Below are 17999 nucleotides of genomic sequence, written 5' to 3' on the forward strand. Positions count from 1 at the left end.
CAATTAAGGCTTTTTTTTCTTAATTCAAGTGAGATCATATACTTGTAAGAAAAGTTATGAACTATTCACCTCTTCAGTGGCACTTCTGACAGCTTAGATCTGCAGTTCAAAAACAACCTGAGTTTCATATTGACAATGTCTTTGAGTACCTACAGAAAAAAAAAAAATCTGCATAAAAAATGGTTCTTGATAATCATCAAACTTTGAAAATAAGCCAAAACTATCCTTGTGGCATCCTGTCATTTCTCAAGCTTCAGTAGAAATTTCACACATTTTAAAGTTCTAAATATATCTGTATATTACAGGATGTTGTCAGTTATTGCAAATAAAGACTTGACCTTTTTGAAAAGTGAATGATTTAGCACACAATATTCTTGATAGTCAAAATGTTAATGTTTTCTACCAGTGATACGGATTTTTAAAGAGCAGCCATCCTTATTTTCCAATGAATGAGTAAATTATGGTATCACTTTTCTCGTACTGTGTTTTCTGGAAGATTTTAAAGCCCTTTAAAGTAAGTACAACATCTGCCTTTGATCCAATAACCAATCTTAAAACAATGACCTTCAGTCTTACTAAAATTGCTGTACACAGTAAATCGGTGGATACAGTAAAGTTCATAAAACTCTTCTAATATTGTCAGTAATAGATTAATGGTATACTAAGCTATTCAATCAATTCCAAAACATTCAAGTTATTTAAACTCATTTCTACTTCTTTCTAAGTTTATTCACCTATTCATTTCTAAAATACTAGTTTTCTGGATGTTGTTATACAGGAGCTATAATACTAGAACAAGATTTTGTTCTTTGTGAGCAATCTATTTTGTTTAAAATTAACAAAATATTTAATATCTTTAAAGCACTCTTAAAAATCTTTACCAAGTTATCTTCACTTATGTGGTTTCTGATCAGAAGCGCTTATTTGAAAGTATAAAGCAACTGTGGCTACCTTGATGGATATTATCAGAAAAGCAAATAAGATATTAAAACCAAGTTTAAATACTGATACCACTAAGGCTAAAATTAGTATAATGGTAAGTAAATTAGGAACAAAGCAAGACAATGACCATCCTTAAATCTCTCTTTTATTATAAACAGTATTTTTCTTTCCTCAGTTCAACCCATAGCTGCGTATTCTTTACTATAGTGCTACAACTTTGCATAGCTGAAACATTGCTCACCGTTTGTCATTCTCATCCTTTGCCTCACCTGAATACCATCACCGAAAACACTATTGAGCAAAAAATGATGACTAGGGAATGGCATAAGGGTGAGAATAAGTGAAGAACCAGGAAATGAGAACCTGAAGAGCAATGCTACTTGTATTTATTCAAATCCTCATAAAGCTTTTAAGATTAACAAATTATTCTAGCATGAAAAAAGCTCAAGTAACTCTTTCCTTAGACAGAGGAAGCTTGAGGAAGAATTTCAGGGCAAAATAAGGTTTTAGATTTATTATAGGTATTGCCTAATATGCGCTTTTAAAAAGCAGAGGTATGTAACCATATTCCATCCATATATTCATACCTCAAGAGTAGTAATTCATAACATTAAAAGTAATGTTAAGCAGCAAATAACTGAGGAAAATTCTTCTCTGGTCAATGAATAAGAGGAAATCGGAAAGCCTCTGATATGGCAAGTTATTCAATGAATTCAGTCTGCTTACTTTAATTAAGAAAATGCAAAGAGCAGCCTGGGAATTTTGTTCTGGAAGTATTTCATACTGTAGCAAATAGCTGAATTATTTTAGTAAACATGCCTTGAAAATGATTCAAGCCCAGATTTTCTTTTGTATGTGCAGTCACTTTTCAAACACTTACCATCAGTTACCACAACTCATCCAAAAAGCATTAACTTGCTAAACCATGATTATTCAACTAATCACTTGGAACTGTGTGCAAACATCACCATAACATGAGACATCTACACTGAAAACAATCTCTTACAATAGAATCTGCAACAGAGCTGACAAAATGAAGAGAAAATGAACATATAAAACATGGAGCTAAATTAAAACCTGCAATTCCAAGTCTGAGTTTAATAGTCAGATTAATTAACACTGGAAAAGCTCAGTAAGAACTGTGATAGGCACCTAACCACTTAGCAATATTTAAATTAGGATTAGATTAAAGAAAAAATATCTATTTCAAATGCTAATTGATCAGAAGAGGTCCCATGACCCATGTTATATAGGAAATCAGACTTGATTATTAGAAGAGGCTCCCTTTGGAGATTTCTCCTCACTTTTGGAATGGAATAAGAGTTTCTCCCTGAAGACAGAATGAACAAATGAAAAAAAAAAAAAAAGGTAAAAGATAATTGACAGGAAAAAAGGGTGGATTTTTCACTTCACGTTTTTGAGGTCTTTGAATTCAGTAGCTACTATTACTTGAAGAAGAAAAAAAAAAAAGTAGTAGGATCTTAGCAGTTCATACTGCTGGAGCCAAGCAGTTAAGCTAGGAGACAGGTATTTTGTTCAGTGGCTCTGAACAAACAGAATATGTAACATATTTTTTCAGCTGTTTTTGGTGAACCATGAGAAAAAAAACATTCAATTTTGTCTTCATTTTTAGAAGAAGCAATTTCTACTTTTTTCACATCACCTTTGGGACCACCTTCATAAGTTAGGACTAGTTAGTTGCTCCATGTACTCTGCTGAGAACTGATGTGGTCCAACCCTGGTGAAGTTAACACTGGTATTTAAAAATCTACTATAGACACTGACTGTCGCCTTGTATGCTAATATTTGATGTTGAAGTCTGTGACAAAACTTTTTAAAAAAGGCAAAACACTATTTCTATGGAAAATTCTGAAGTTCTACCTGACTCCCTCTGGAGAGGATACAGAGAAGTTCTTATGATACAATCTGATATATATTAAAAAAAACAAACAACAACAACAGACAGAAGCCCTGACTCTGCTCTAACTCATTCATGCTCCAACTCATACCTTGCCCCTGGCCTTGAATTGCCATTTTTTGATACTAAGCAGTAAAGTTATTTTACTGCTTACCTATAGCTGTTTATACCTTCTCAATTTCAGTGCCATTTAATATGAGTAGTTTATCATTTATATTTCAAAAAATATTACCAAAACTCGTATTTGAAATGACTAATAAGGGACAAAAGTAATATAATAGCAAGTTTTCATCAGAGCAAAAAATTAAAGTGTGACACATTCAACAATGACTGAGGGAAGAATCATGCTCCTTGCTGTGGCAGTTGCTACATAAATTTTGCATTATGAATAGGTACCATCCCAAAATACTGGGCACTAGTCCACTTCTGTCACTCAAAAAAAAAGATTCTTTAAATATAAATATATTCTGGTACTGAAAGCTTACAGTATTTATGTCATCTATATCACAGAATCACAAGATGGCTGAGGCTGGAAGGCACCTCTGGAGGCCATCTGGTCCAACCCCTGCTCCAGCAGGGCCACCCAGAGCAGGCTGCCCAGGACCACCTCCAGGTGGCTTCTGAAGGTCTCCAAGGAGGAGACCCTGCAGCCTCTCCGGGCAACCTGTGCCAGTGCTCTGACACCCGCACAGCACAGAAATGCTGCCTGGTGTTCAGAGAGAGCCTCCTGGGTGCCAGTTTGTGCCCATTGCATCTTGTCCTGGCACTGGGCACCACCAGAAAGAGCCTGGCTCTGCCCTCTTCGCACCCTCCCCTTCAGGTATTTGTATACATTGACGAGATCCCTCCTGAACTTCCTCTTCTCCAGGATGAACAGTTCCAACTTTCTCAGCCTATATATAACAACATAATCAGAGAGGCATCCATTCAGAAACTTTGAGTTTGGGGCTTGCTGTATACGTAAGCATGCTTTGTCAAAAATTCTTCATGAATATTTCTACACTGGTAGCCTTTCAAGATAATACAAATTAAAAGAAAAAAAATCAAGTTAATTTATTTTTAATTAAAAAAAATCATTTGAAAGTAAGTTTCATCTGCATTAAAATATTTCTGATTTTTTTAGTTTCAATAGCATTTCATTATTCTCTCTGAAAGGTTGGCAAGCTGAGTAAGACTAGAGCTCCTATGAATCAAGTAGCATCTACGATGGCTGAACAGATTGGTACACCATGGGAGTCATTTGCCTAGACGTGCATTAAGGAAGATATTGTTCATTAGGGAATTTGCTGCACTAAGAGAAATGAAGGCTTCTGATCACAGCTAAAAAGACCTTGAGGAAACTTACTAGAAAATGAACTTGAAATGGAATGGAGAGAGTTTCCTGTCAATTCCAAAACCAAAACATTTTCATTTGGTAGGATCAACATTTCATTTTAATAGAGAATGGTGAAATGAAAGATCTGATTCTAGAGAAAAAAAAAAAAAAGCTAGTATTTAAGAGTCTCAAAACAAACAGAAGCTTGCAGTATGAGGATTTTCATGAAATTTTTAAATTTCGTACTTTGTTTCACTATTATGTACGGAGAGTGACTGGATGCCTTACCATTCTACACAAAAGGCATAAAAGGGTATGAAAATGGGGGGGAAAAAGTGATGTAAGAATTTATGAAACTTCCATAATTACTGCAGAGAAAAAGATAAAACAGGATGCAGCAAAAATCAAGTAAAGGGCTTCAGAATTCTAACGGACCATAAAAAGAAGACAAAATTTACATTTTTATGGGAAACTATAAAGGAACCTGAGGCAGAGTGATATTCTGCAGCTAGTGAAAGAAGAAAATCATTTCATGAGCTATGTTTTTAGGACAGTCTCTCTTTACATGATCAATAGCTACACACAATGGAAGACTTCTAGATATACCTGGTAACATTAATCAATGGAGAAATACCCTTCCAAGAGCTGAAAGGTTTATAGTCCAATCTTCTTATGATGATATTACGGGTCAGATTTAGACCACCTCATTTAGGTACATTGGAAAACTAAGGTGGTTCGGCATAATGGAAAGAAGCATATGCCTTGTAAGATTTTGAGATGGGAGATCCTCTCCCTCTACATTACGCATACTCCTCCTTTCTTTCTATTGACTGTAAAAAGCATTTATGGACTCACTTCTAAGAGGACTGGTTCATAGGGCATCTCAATTTTAATTGCAAATAAGGTACTTACAATGATGAATTAGATCATCCCCAACTTTTTAGTATTAATTTAAATAACCAAGTAGATATTTAAAAAATACCTAAATTCGGTTTACCTCCTTACTACACTTTACATGAAAATAAGAGGTTTAGTACAAATTAAACTGCAAATATGCAAATTAAAAGAAATGACCACCATCTTACAATCAATAAATGAGCCATCTTCTGTGCTTCTCTTGTCAATGGATCAACAATAGCAATGACATCATAGAATGGTTCATTCTCTTGGGGATCGACTTTTACTACGCTGTTAAAAAAAAAAACAAAAAACAATTAATAAATAAGTGAGAACTCCAAATTCAGTTTATAGAAATAACAAACATTTTTAGGCACAAATCTGTAATATAAGAGCCACTTCAGATTTCACTGCTTATGAAGATATTTTCCTCATTTCCTCAGTAATCACTTTTGTCCCCTGTGATATCACTAGAAAAGCCAAACATGAACAGCAATTAAAATTTGGCATTAATGTACATAGTTCCATACTGGTTATCAGTTAAATATATGCTTAATTACACAATCAACAAAATAAAAGAAAAACAGAGAGCAAAATTCAAAAAAGGGCCTTCATTTCCTTTCAATTTCCTTCAGTGACATTTACTCTTTCTTTACTGATATCTACAACTATCAGATTTGACAAGTGCCAATGGTGACACATTTTTAAAAGAACAGTGCAACTGAAAAATGTGAAAGTTGATAAGACGGATTAGTTTTATGCATTACAGAAGATAATTTAGTTTCATTAGAAGTCAAGGAGACTGTGGTTAAACTAATCTGGTTGTACAGGAAGAAAAAAATAGTAAACCTCACTGAGAAAAAAATAATGTGCTGTAAATACAGAAAATGGTTTTCGAGAAAAAGTTTACTTAGAAATGCGATTAGTGTTAGCGAGGTCATACTCCCTCCAGTACAGCTGTCCACGTTATTAGTAAAACCTTGGAAAAGGTGTTAGCCACTTAAAATAGGCTACTGATATCACTGTTTGTCTTTCCAACAACTAGTAGAGGCAGGGCAAGCACAGCAGCACAGCATGCTAGAACAGTTTTGCAAATAGAAACAAGTAAGGATTTGGAAATAATGTTACCCTAATTTTAATTTTGATAGTGGTTTTCGAGCACATGTCTTTTAAAGAATGTGCCTGCCTTTGCTCCAGAAAGCTTGCCCCAGCTATGCTTAAATTAAAAATGGCTACTATCAGCGTCCATTACAAAGACAGGATTCATAGAGGTACGTCCTAGTATTTTAGGTCTCAATAACAATGACAACAAAAGAAGGTGCTTGTAGCATATTCACTTTTTAAATCTAGGATCAGAAAAACAAGGATTCAACATACATAAGTAAACTAATGACACTAGTATGAGCCTGGCAAGTGTAAATCTGTCTGCTCAAGACAGTCTGCTCAGTTTTTTTTAAGGAATTAGGTGCCATTGAGCCAAATCAATTTGCATTTGAATGTAATCTGGTTGTATTTTAGAGTCTAATCTTACTGTATTTTAGGGTCAAGCTAAGAACAGGAGTCAAGAGTGACGCTGCTAATCCACAAATTGTTTTACATGTGTGCATTAGCCTTGCCAAGAGTACTCAGGACTAACAACTGAATAAGCTCATATCGTAGTTCCACATTAATGAAAATTAATGGGGGCTTCATTTACTTCTGATCTGTGCAATTGCCTATTACATTTGATAAATGTGAAGTATGGACTCCAAGTTTTCTAACCAGATAAGCGCTTCTATTCACACCTGTTGTAATCACTCTTTCTTCAATAATGGCTAAGCCTGGAAAACCATTCGGTATTACTAATTCATCTATTAAAAGACAGGTAAAAAATGCATTACACTAGATCAGACGAACAGATTGCTCATACTATCAAAAACTTGTAAAACTGGAACGCTTATTGAAGTTTCCAAAAACTGAATGTAACAATCAGTATATTATAATTTTAATATGAAAATACTGTGGGTCCATTACCATGACAGACAGAACTCACCTGTGCTGTTCCTTGAGTAATTCAGCATCTTGCCTCACCTCTGTTTTAGGCAACGATGACAGTAGTGCATCTATTTTCATAATGAAATCACTGCCACTATATTAAATAAAACACATGCAAGTCACAATGATTTTCATTAGAAAAGGAGTAAAGCTTTTGCATTTTAGTCTATCTACACAAGGAATATTTTAAAAGCCCACATCCCAAATTTGGATTCTAAAAGATTATCACCTAGAGATTTTGTAGCTTTGAGTAAAACACTTGGTATGACAGTGACAAAGAACCACTACCACCTTAGACTTTGGGAATTGTATGCTTCTTAAAATGAAGCAATGCAGAACCAGCAGAATTTACATTCACTGTCACAGTTTGCATAGTACAATCTGCTGATATGTAGAACTCTTTTTTTTTTTTCCCTTTGTAACAACATGTAGGAACATACATAAGTGAAGAAAGCTTTTAGTTTACTGGCAACATTTTTTTTTTATTTCTTCTTGGAATCTCCTTAAAAATCTCAGCAGTTCTCTTTCAGTGTCACTGAGTCTTAATATTTGATTAAATATGTTTTGCCTTTCACTACTTATCTCCTTGATAATTCTACTTCTTCGTGATTTTTTCTTCTGGTAGGTACTCTCTCAGTTGTGCCAGTCCTTCCAGATAGCAGAAATGATGCTCAGACACAAAAATCAATAAATATTTCTCCACAGTTTGGCTTGTAAAATAACATAATCGTGCTCTCTTCTTTGTACGCAAATTGGATGCTTAGATTAGAGGCTGTCTGGAAGTCATCTTTATACTTACTTCTTCAGTCAACAGATGTGTGAATACTGTCTAACAGGGTGTCAGAGCACCACATTTGTCCATGCCACTACGGGCTCCTTTTCTAATGATTCCCAAAGACAATGCAATTTCTTACTTCAACTATCAATACTCACGTATTACTGTGTTTTTAAGATACACTGGATTTTATTGAGCTTATTATTTTTTATTCAAGTAACCAAAAGCTAGTAGGAATTGTTTACAGCTAGCTGTACTCATCTCTTGGCTGTAAGTAGAATGTAGATAAAGTATTTGGAGTAATTTAGCAGAACTAAACACATTATGAGACAGGTTGGAGAGGATAAGATTCTTTGGATCAGCAGTAATCTCTTAGGCCTTGACCTCACACACACAACCAGTGACAAAGAGGTGCATGCCTCTTGAGAAACACGGGGCCTTTTTTTCTGCTCTGCATTGTAACAAGGAGGTACCAAAGAGGTTGTCAGCAGCAGGGTAAATGACATGCAGCTGAAAACCAACATACAGTTTTCTATTACATATATAAACTATATGTTGCAAAGCGTAATTGGCCAAGCATAAAGGTGATACAAAATTCAGTGGATATGACATTTCCTCTAGAAAACAGTACTGTCTTAAAACATCAATTGCTTGAATAGGTAAGTATACCAAGTATGTAACAAAAATGCAAAAAAGAAAATGAAGGACCCTTAAAATCGTCTGCACAGACGTACTCACATGCTAAGTGAGAGGACAGCAAATAGCTAGCATAGAATATGTCTCTATGGTATAGAAATACAGCATCGAAACAACAAACACTTCAGCTAAGTGCAGATACAATATATATGTGAGTATACAGTATGAAGAGTAGTATGACCAAATATTTGAATTTTTGTTCATATTCCACATGCAAAAGGATTACTAATTTGTTACTGTCAGTAAACAAAGCACTTTATCATACGTTTGGACAATAAAGACGCAAAACCTGAAATAATTTTACCTTTTAGTGCTGATTCCCATTTCTTTGACAATAGCTTTAATCTTCTCTGCTGAGGTACTGTATGTTATTTTTTCTAACAAATTAAAGTCTTCTGCATAGAATTCATCTTTATCTAAAGGACCCAGTATCTTGAAGAAAAAATGATATTAATAAGCATAGAATTTCCTAATCATGTTTCTTTTGTAAACAAAAATATATTAATATTTTAAATGAATGCAAAACATCCACTAGGCAAACTCCTAGCCCTATATACATCATTATTATTAACTATATAGTACTAGACTGTATAGTAACTATACAGGATTAGGTTTTTACAGCTAACTCACAAAGAACAGTTGCAGTGGAAATATCCATTACATTTTTCATTATACATACCTATGTCAAGGCGTACACTGTTCAGAAATAATAGATCTAAGTTTAAGAAAAAGCTCTGTTTGGTACATTGTTTTAGACTGAAATTCAAACTACTGTCTTCCTACCACACTCTTTAGATGTTTAATTCTGTGAACACAACCTTAACTTCTCAAGGCTTCTCAGATGAGGATGAATGGATAAAAAGTAATACAAGAGCAAAGGACAATGAATGCAGGATACCAGAGACTAGAAACATAACTTTTTTTTTTTTTTTTTTGGGTGTCTGAAGCAAAAGAAAGTCCTAGAAAATTGATTTGAGGATTTTATTGGAATTTCTTACTCATAGTCTACCAGGCTAAACTGACACAGCTGTCAAGAGGGGATAGTGTTTCCAGGATGTAGAATGTCAGGATGTAATCTTGGCACTGACAGCCTCTCTCTCAAAATTCAACTATTTCCTAGAAATGAGAGGTCATCTAACTCAATTCCACTTTTGAATCTTTTATTAGTACTAATGATGCATGAAATAGAGAAAAACACAGTGTGATTATGAAACACCATGCTACTTTTGAAGAAGTCCCAATTAGAAAAAAAATTCTTTGCTCATAAACACAAAACTCCAATGATGAAATAGCAAAGATACAAATGAAGGATATCGCATGCATTTTTAAAAAGTAATCTTCTAACGTGAAAACACACTTTCAGCAAAGCATTTCCTCAGCACTTACTATAGGACATTAATTGAGCTTTTTTAGGCAAGGAAATCAGTAATAGCCTTTCGTTTATAAAATAACATTGCAACTTTAGTTTTATTATTATTATTAAGACAGAAAAAAACAACACAATTCTTTTGTTCTTCATCAATAAAAAGAGTTTATGTGGCTTCATTAGTATTATTTCAGTAGAAACCATTTAGGACACAACAAGAGTAGCTAAGTACAGATTAAGAGCTTCCAGAAGTGAAATGCCAGCATATTATCCCTACTTCTTTCTAATGGTGGAGCAATTAAGAGAAGACTTAACTCAGAGAGTAGTTTGTATAAGTTGTATTTATAATGTAAGGTATTGAATGTCATTAGCAAATACTAAATATTAAACCCGAAATTTTATTTTCAATCACAGTTCACCTCTAGCCAAACTGTAGTAATGCCTATTGGTTTCAGAATATACTTACTAGAAATTTAAAGAACAAAACTATTACGCTTTTATTTGAATAGTAAGACTATAGAACAATGTAATGTTTATAAACAGTTGGCTTCTTTCCTAAAAGAGAAGAGCTTGAAAATACCACTCTAGTCAATGTAACTTGATTTAGTTTATCCTACACCAAGTATGTGAAATATGTAACTTCAGGATCAAAATTTAGTCTTAAACATCATTAATAATACATCAAATGCTAGCCTATTTAAAGAATTTTGTCTATCATTTCATCAGAGTTTCTCTGAAATAGCTGTGGAAATGACGTGAGTACACATGGAATTGAGCTAATAAACAAATTACGAGGAAAGCAAAATAGAAAATAAACAAGGCAAACGTTCATACCATTCTCTGCCAACAAGCTGAAAAAAGCGAGAAATTATTATCATGCATTTTCTTTAGCCTGAAACTGAAGTTCCGAGAAATAAAAAGTAACTACAAAAAGACTGAGAGATGACAACTTCTTACCTTGCCATTGCTCATAACAGCCATTTGCCCAGGAAGCAGCTTAAGAACCTCCTGGCAGAACATCTGGTGGGTTTTAATTATATCCACTCCTAAAGTGTTGTACTTCTTCTCAAAAGTATCATCATCCATGCCCTAAAGCAAAGACAAAGTATGAGACAGTGAAATGGTTCAGCAAAAATAAATATTGTAACAGCTGAAGTAAGCAAAGACTTTCTGCAAGTTACACGGTAACCAAAAATCAAAATAAAGCCACCTCAGATTCAGTTTAAGTATATGCTATTGGTATGGAGCCACAGTCTCCCAACTAGATAGTGTGCTGTTCTTCACCCTTGAACAACTGTTAACAACCAGGAGAGGAAAGCTATGCCTGAAGGTAAATACTTTTTCTAAGATCCAGAGCACAACTGAAGGAAAAACAGCATTCTCAAGAATGCAGTTCCTCTTTTCCTTTAGGAAAAAAAAAAAGTATAAAAAATCATATTACTCTAAAAACTATCATTTAAATATGGTAAATCAATACAACTGACACATGTTTTAGGGAAGTCAACAACATTGAGCAAGACACATGACAAATCAATGTTTAAAGTGGAAAAAAGTGCTGGAACTTTGCCATGCTTACAACGATGCAGCAGGTTTTGATGCTGTCAAAATTATCCTGCTATACTAAACTGTACTGATATATATTTCCCAGTTAGAAGTATGCACACTAAGTAAACAGATTAATTCAGAAACAATTTACATAACAAAATAAAAACCAAAACAGAAATAATAACGCATACACTGCCTAATTAGCTACTTCTATGTCTTTCAAAATTTACTAAATGATAAGAGTACGATCAAAAACAATTAACTAATTCATTTTGTAAAAATGGTGCCAGAGTTCTCCTAGTCTTCCAAATCTTATTTAAAAATACTAAATTTTACAGCTTCTTCTGAAACCAAAACTGAAATTTGCAGCAGATATTTAGTAACTCAGATTTATTCTATATGCAAAGTCAGCAACAACTATATTTTAAACCAATGTATTTTCACAGAAACATACCAAAAAGAGTTGGCTAGAAGTATACAATACTCATTAATCTCAACTGCTTCAGTCTGCACCTTTTACTGTTCACAACCACAACAGGTAAAAACAGTTATTTCTGAAGTCTTAATTCTTGACAAACATTGAAACGGTAATTTTAATGAAGAGTGAGCTTTAAAATAATAATTAAAAAATAAACTATTTTGGTCTCAATAATTTGTTATCGATACTCTATATTTTTCAGTACTTTTACATTTTCTTTCTTTACTTTAGAGAAATTGTCTATTCTTCATCACTTAAAGATTGTCAAATATTCCAAATCTGCTGGCCCAGAAACTGTGTGTTAAAAACTTCATAGCATTTGGCCAAACACTGTTCCTCTCAACTGCGTCTCCTTAGAATAAAAAATATGTACAATAAAAAATAAAGTACCCAATTTAGTTTGCACTCACCGGGACAAGGAATTTAACAATTTTAGTTCCAGCAGCAAGGGATTTTGCTGTCTCTTCCTTAGTGAGTTTATTTAGGAAACTTTTTAAGCTGCTGTTGTTTTGTGTTAGAAAAGCTGCCAAAATTCCTCTTGCAATGGCTGTGTTATCTTCCTTTATTTTTGATGAAGGATTGTTCAAAATTCCAACTCGTGTATGACTGCTTGTTTTCTGCAAAGAAAAATACAGAATAATACACAATTTTACATTTACATCTGCTGATACCTAATGTATGCATATTTATTGTAGCTCTGTGAAATATCTTTGTATTTATTTTTTTGCAGCTATTTGTCTTCAGAAAATACACATGAATGCCTAATTCAAAACTTCAACTAGCAGCAAAAATGCTATTAGTAAGGATTTATAATACATTTTAAATAAAGATTTTTTTTTTTGACAGAATAATTACTTTGAGCATTCTGCAGAGGTGCATTTTTAACAAAGTACATATACAAGTATTCATTTACAGATTTCAGGATTGTTTTTGTAGATGTGCTTTTCCATTTTTTTTTTTCAAAAAATATCAAACTGAGCATATAATAGATACAAGAAAATTTATCCACTTATCACTTTAATCTTAATCAGCAGGAAACTCTTTCACTTGCTAAAATCAGTGATGACACTTAAATCTTAGTATGAGAGATTGATGATTCTTGGATAGGACCAAATAGTGTCACTAAATGAAGAAAAGGTAAATGGACTCTATTGCAATAAAGAATACAACACTAAGGGATGAAATCAGTGGTATTCAACATACTTAAACTGCAGAATTTAAACTGCAGCTCTTAATAAAAGTGGGTTGGCTTTTTTTAAACACTTTTTTGAAAAGCCTGAAAATGCGTTCTTTAAACTGAGAAGGGTGTTACAGAATCATCTAGGTTGGAAGAGGCCTCCAAGATCATTGAGTCCAACCTCTGACCTAACACGAACAGTCCTCCATTAACCCATATCCCTAAACTCTACATCTAAACATCTTTTAAAGACCTCCAGGGATGGTGACTCCACCACTTCCCTGGGCAGCCCATTCCAGTGCCAAACAACCCTTTCAGTAAAGAAGTTCTTCCTAATATCCAACCTAAACCTCCCGTGTTCTCACTGGAAAGAGGACAAGCTGCATAGTATGCTACATTAGGAGATGGGCAACAAGCCAACCAAGGCAAGTTATTCTTCCCCTCTACTTGGTGCTTGTGGGGCTGCACTTGGACTGCTGTTCCTGGCTTTGCCTCCCCAGAGCAGTAAGGGTGCCGAGATACTGGAGAGGTCTCAGCCAGCCAAGACATCTCTAGTTTTCTCAAGTTAAGTTAAAATATACTAATAGTATTCAAAATCATACTATTATATATTAGCTGGAATACTTGTAGTTAAATTGAATTTCCTTTGACCACTTCCCCTCACAGAAACCTTGCACACTTCATGCACAAGTGTTTATGCCACTTCTACATCTAATGGAAATTCTGCTTTTCTAGACCCAGACCCAAGAGATGAAAGGGAGTGGAAATGGGTAGATTATCTATATGCAAATTAATGGACTTTGAAAAAACAGTGTTTTTTTCTTTTTGTCACGAAATTTTGAAAAATTACTAGACCAAGCCGTAGAGAGGGCAATGAGGTTTATCCATATCAAATCTATGAATAAGAATGAAGATAATCAATTAAACTGCTATTTCATAGAAGATGCAACAAACCTTGTTCAGAAAAGCTTTACTAGTGATTTTCCTAAATTGCCACTATCACATGGGGACTTGCCCAGACAGTTCTCACCTCCTAGAGTTAGGAACTACGCTATGTTTTCCTCACTGAAGAGGGAAGGATGTGAAACTACAGAGGGAATACATCTGTCAATGTTGAGCTGCAGATCTAGCAGTCAGAGAAATGAAAGGTTTTTCTTTAACAGAGACTTACAATGAATATTCATCTCTGCAGCTTAAGTGTCTTTTTAGGACATACTTGGTATCACACACTCCCTGTAATATATCAACTTTATAATTTCCTTAAGGTGTTTCCAGTTTCACTCCTGATAAGTAAATCTAGGTATTTTCCCAGTGTCAGTCTATAATTACTCTTCTAAACACCCCCAAATTGAGCTTTTTGTAATTTACACTCACATGGCATTTGCTTTTATACTTTAAACCCTATTATTAATACCAAAGAACTTAAAAAGAAGTAAACTTGTAAACGATTCTCCTACAAATAATTACAAAAGTAATTATCAGTATATTAAATATAATAAACTTTTAGTCCGACTCAGAAGTATACAAATAGCATAGGAAAAAACAGTCACTTCATGGCCATGACTGTGCCATATGATACAGGAGAGCACTGCATAATGGTTCATGTGACCTAACTTCCCTGATCACAGGAAGAACGCCTGTAATTGGGATGAAATTCACCCTTTTAATGCACAACAGCATAGTTTGTCTCCTGCTTCAGAAGTCCATGAACCAAATTATTATTTACAGGCCCGTAAGATGTCAGAACCACAGGAGAGTAGAGCAAAACAAATCCACAGTCTCCTAAGTCTGAACCTGACCTGAGACCATTTAAGAATATAATTTTTGAATGCGCACAATGTTGGTAAGAACATATTCATAATAATTAAAAATACATTTTTAAAAATAAAATCTGCTAGAAGCTCACCAGGTGTTTCAAGGCGTTAGAAAGCAGTCGTCTCCCAGCTGGCTTATCAAAATCAGCAATAACCCAGACAGTAACAGCATATAATGCATCTTCATCTGAAAATTAAAGATAATCCTGCTTTACACTCTGGAGAATCTTCTCATGAATAATAAATAATGAATCTGCTCAAGACTTTGAAGTTTGTGTATATTTGACTGCTGACTTCAACTGTAGGTCTAATTTTTGCCACATCAGTATCTTTTGCCTTCTGATTTGAAATAAAATTCTTAGGAGGTACTTTATCCTATTAATATGAGAGAGCTGCTAAAATAGGTGATCTGTTCTCGTACATGGAAACACAGTGTCTCTAAATAATAAACTAGTTCCATTTAACAAAAACTGCTTTGTCAGAGGTTTCTCATGAACATTTGATGGGGTTTGGTCATAAAGCCAGACATGAAAATAAGTAGTTACAAGAAAGCATGAGTTTGGTTACCTACATTCCCCAAGAGCAAAGGGAGAGTCCTTCAAGCAGGGTAAAAATTATTTCTGGACACAAATGTGAGTATATCCTATACAGCTCAAAGAAAACAAACTATCATATAGCTGTATATTCAGATTTTTTTTCTTTTTCCTGGTCTATAGTCTCTTGTTCTTTGTTCTTCATAGAAGGGCAATGGTTCACAAAAAAATCTGCAAAATTGTCTTCAGGAGTGTATCAGTCTCAGGTGTATCATATGTTCCCTAAAAGGTGATATGCTTAGACTGGAATTTTACAAGGTTCTAGTGAGATTCTAGGAAGAAGTTGTGGTTCAGCTTTGTTGAAGTCTGGAAAAACACACTGGTGACAGAGATCTGAAACATAGATTCCAGCTTACAGTTTATGGGTTTTACACAAGAGATCTGAATCTTTGCACTGAGCCAACAGATTGAAAAGCAGTTATAATTTGACAGCTAGCTTTGTATGTACCTCTGGCTGTAGATGGAGAATCAAATAGAGTTAGAGTTGAATTTTATTCTTAAGAAATGTTAAATATACTTTTTCTGATAGTGCAATAAATGAAAACCATTTTAGCACCACATAATAATTACTGAAAGAATAGAACTTTGCTAACTGGATCATCTGTCCCTAGATGGGATGATGTAAATCAGCAGTGGTTAACTGTCTACTCCAAGATGTTAACATGATACAGACTAATGCAAAATTCTGTGCAGTTTTATGCCCCCAGAATTTCTTCTAACTCAGAGGGAAAGTACCTGCATATGCAATTCAAGTGCATTACATCAAAAATATTTTAAGTACAAAAAAGCATGAGTTTTATCATGATAACATGTATAAAATGAGTGATAATCCATTGGTATATGTATTTTTTCCTTTTCTATAGAAAAAGCTTCAAAGATCAAAATTAAATAATGCAACTAGAGGAAAAACAAACTGTATGTTAGCAAATAGAAATTAAAATGAATTATCCCTTCAACTGTAGAAGTGCCTAATTCTGATATAGATATTATAAAGAATTCAGAGTCTTCACTTTATAATACTGCAACTAAGAACAATTTGAAAACTTAATATACTCTCTATATCATCTTCAAGTAAAACCATACCAGTATGAAAACCGAGTCTGCTTTAGAAACTGTAGAAGTCTTTCAAAAACTTTTTAGCTTCATGTCTATGAAACAAAAACAACCAGTCACCTAACTAACAAGTGGATAAAATTATTCTGATAAGAAGATAGGGAGATTTCCCAGAAACTGGTAAGTGGGTATGTGTCTATGCATATGTGTGTGGTGTGTGTACACGTGCACAGGTATGCAGATGTCTGGAACTTTTCCAGTTTCTGATGCTTCAGCAGCAGGCTTTTTAAAATGACTTAATGACAATCATCTGATTTCTACCAAATCTGAAACAATTACCATATTTTTATAATTTACCTTTATAATACTATGGTATGATTTGGCCCCTGAAAGGAGCATATACATAATACATATATACATATAACATACAACCCATATGCAAAATAAATATACCCTTTCTTGTTAAATACTTCATGTTGTCCGAAATTACAGCACTTTTATCTTGTGAGTCCAAAAAGGAGAAGGTAGAGAAGTCCTGCACATCAAATGGAACTGCAAAATGTAAAACAGGATATGTTAGATGTAAAAAAGAAAAATAGTAAGTAACAGTCAATCTGAGAAAAATAGTTACCAGATGTGGATCTGAAATGGATGTATCTTCTTTCTGCTCCAAGAATAGTGGGGTTTATACGGGGAACTACATTTTTCTGATCCATAAGAAAATCTATTGCATTTATATGATCGTTTAACAAACCCTGTAGGAAGATAACACATAAATACATCAGTACTCCTATAGTTCCAAGACAAACAAAGACCAAGTATTTATACCATCTTTCAATTGAGCTTAAAGCTTATCTAAAAGCTATGGGCAATTTCTGGTCAAAAATGTATAAATATCACACAGTATTTCAAAATACCACATGCACATTTTTCAATTAACAAATACAACACACTCTCAGATTCTGGTTGAGAAATTCTGTATGATTTATGTATGCTTAGTTGTTCCTTAAATCTGTATGATCTAAATAAACCGTTTAAAAATCATGACCGCAAATTAATAACAATAAAAATAAAATAAAATAACAATGTAGTTCCAATTGACATATTATTAACTTCAACCTATTTCATTATAAATAATACAATTTATAAACATGACTCAAACAATCCACTGCCAAATATTTCATCTTGTTTTCGTTCTGAAATTTTAAACATACCATGAACACTGCCCTCTGGAAGAACCCGGTGGCATCAATAATCTTCTGAAGAATAACTGTTTCTAACTCTGCAGCATCCATCTCTTCTCTGTTAAAGGGCACACCATTAAACAGAGCTTGAGGCAATGGACCCAGGCCGGTCTTCTTATAAAAGGTTGCTCCTGCCTGATCATATCAGAAAT

At 34.0% G+C, this 17999-nt stretch overlaps 1 protein-coding gene across 1 annotated transcript in view; it reads right to left on the reverse strand.

Moving 5' to 3' along the window:
- Nucleotides 1–17999, reverse strand: part of UGGT2 (UDP-glucose glycoprotein glucosyltransferase 2) — an 85789-nt gene that overhangs the window by 21573 nt on the left and 46217 nt on the right. The window contains exons 17-26 of the mRNA XM_068677187.1: nucleotides 17818–17982; nucleotides 17235–17358; nucleotides 17057–17155; nucleotides 15050–15144; nucleotides 12377–12583; nucleotides 10901–11032; nucleotides 8882–9009; nucleotides 7105–7200; nucleotides 5261–5363; nucleotides 70–149 (exon numbers count right to left, since the gene is read on the reverse strand). Coding sequence (XP_068533288.1) covers nucleotides 70–149; nucleotides 5261–5363; nucleotides 7105–7200; nucleotides 8882–9009; nucleotides 10901–11032; nucleotides 12377–12583; nucleotides 15050–15144; nucleotides 17057–17155; nucleotides 17235–17358; nucleotides 17818–17982 — 1229 coding nt within the window. The remainder of the gene's footprint in view (nucleotides 1–69; nucleotides 150–5260; nucleotides 5364–7104; nucleotides 7201–8881; nucleotides 9010–10900; nucleotides 11033–12376; nucleotides 12584–15049; nucleotides 15145–17056; nucleotides 17156–17234; nucleotides 17359–17817; nucleotides 17983–17999) is intronic.

Source organism: Anas acuta, chromosome 1, assembly GCF_963932015.1.
Source record: "Anas acuta chromosome 1, bAnaAcu1.1, whole genome shotgun sequence".
In the NCBI taxonomy this organism is placed as follows: Eukaryota; Metazoa; Chordata; class Aves; order Anseriformes; family Anatidae; genus Anas; species Anas acuta.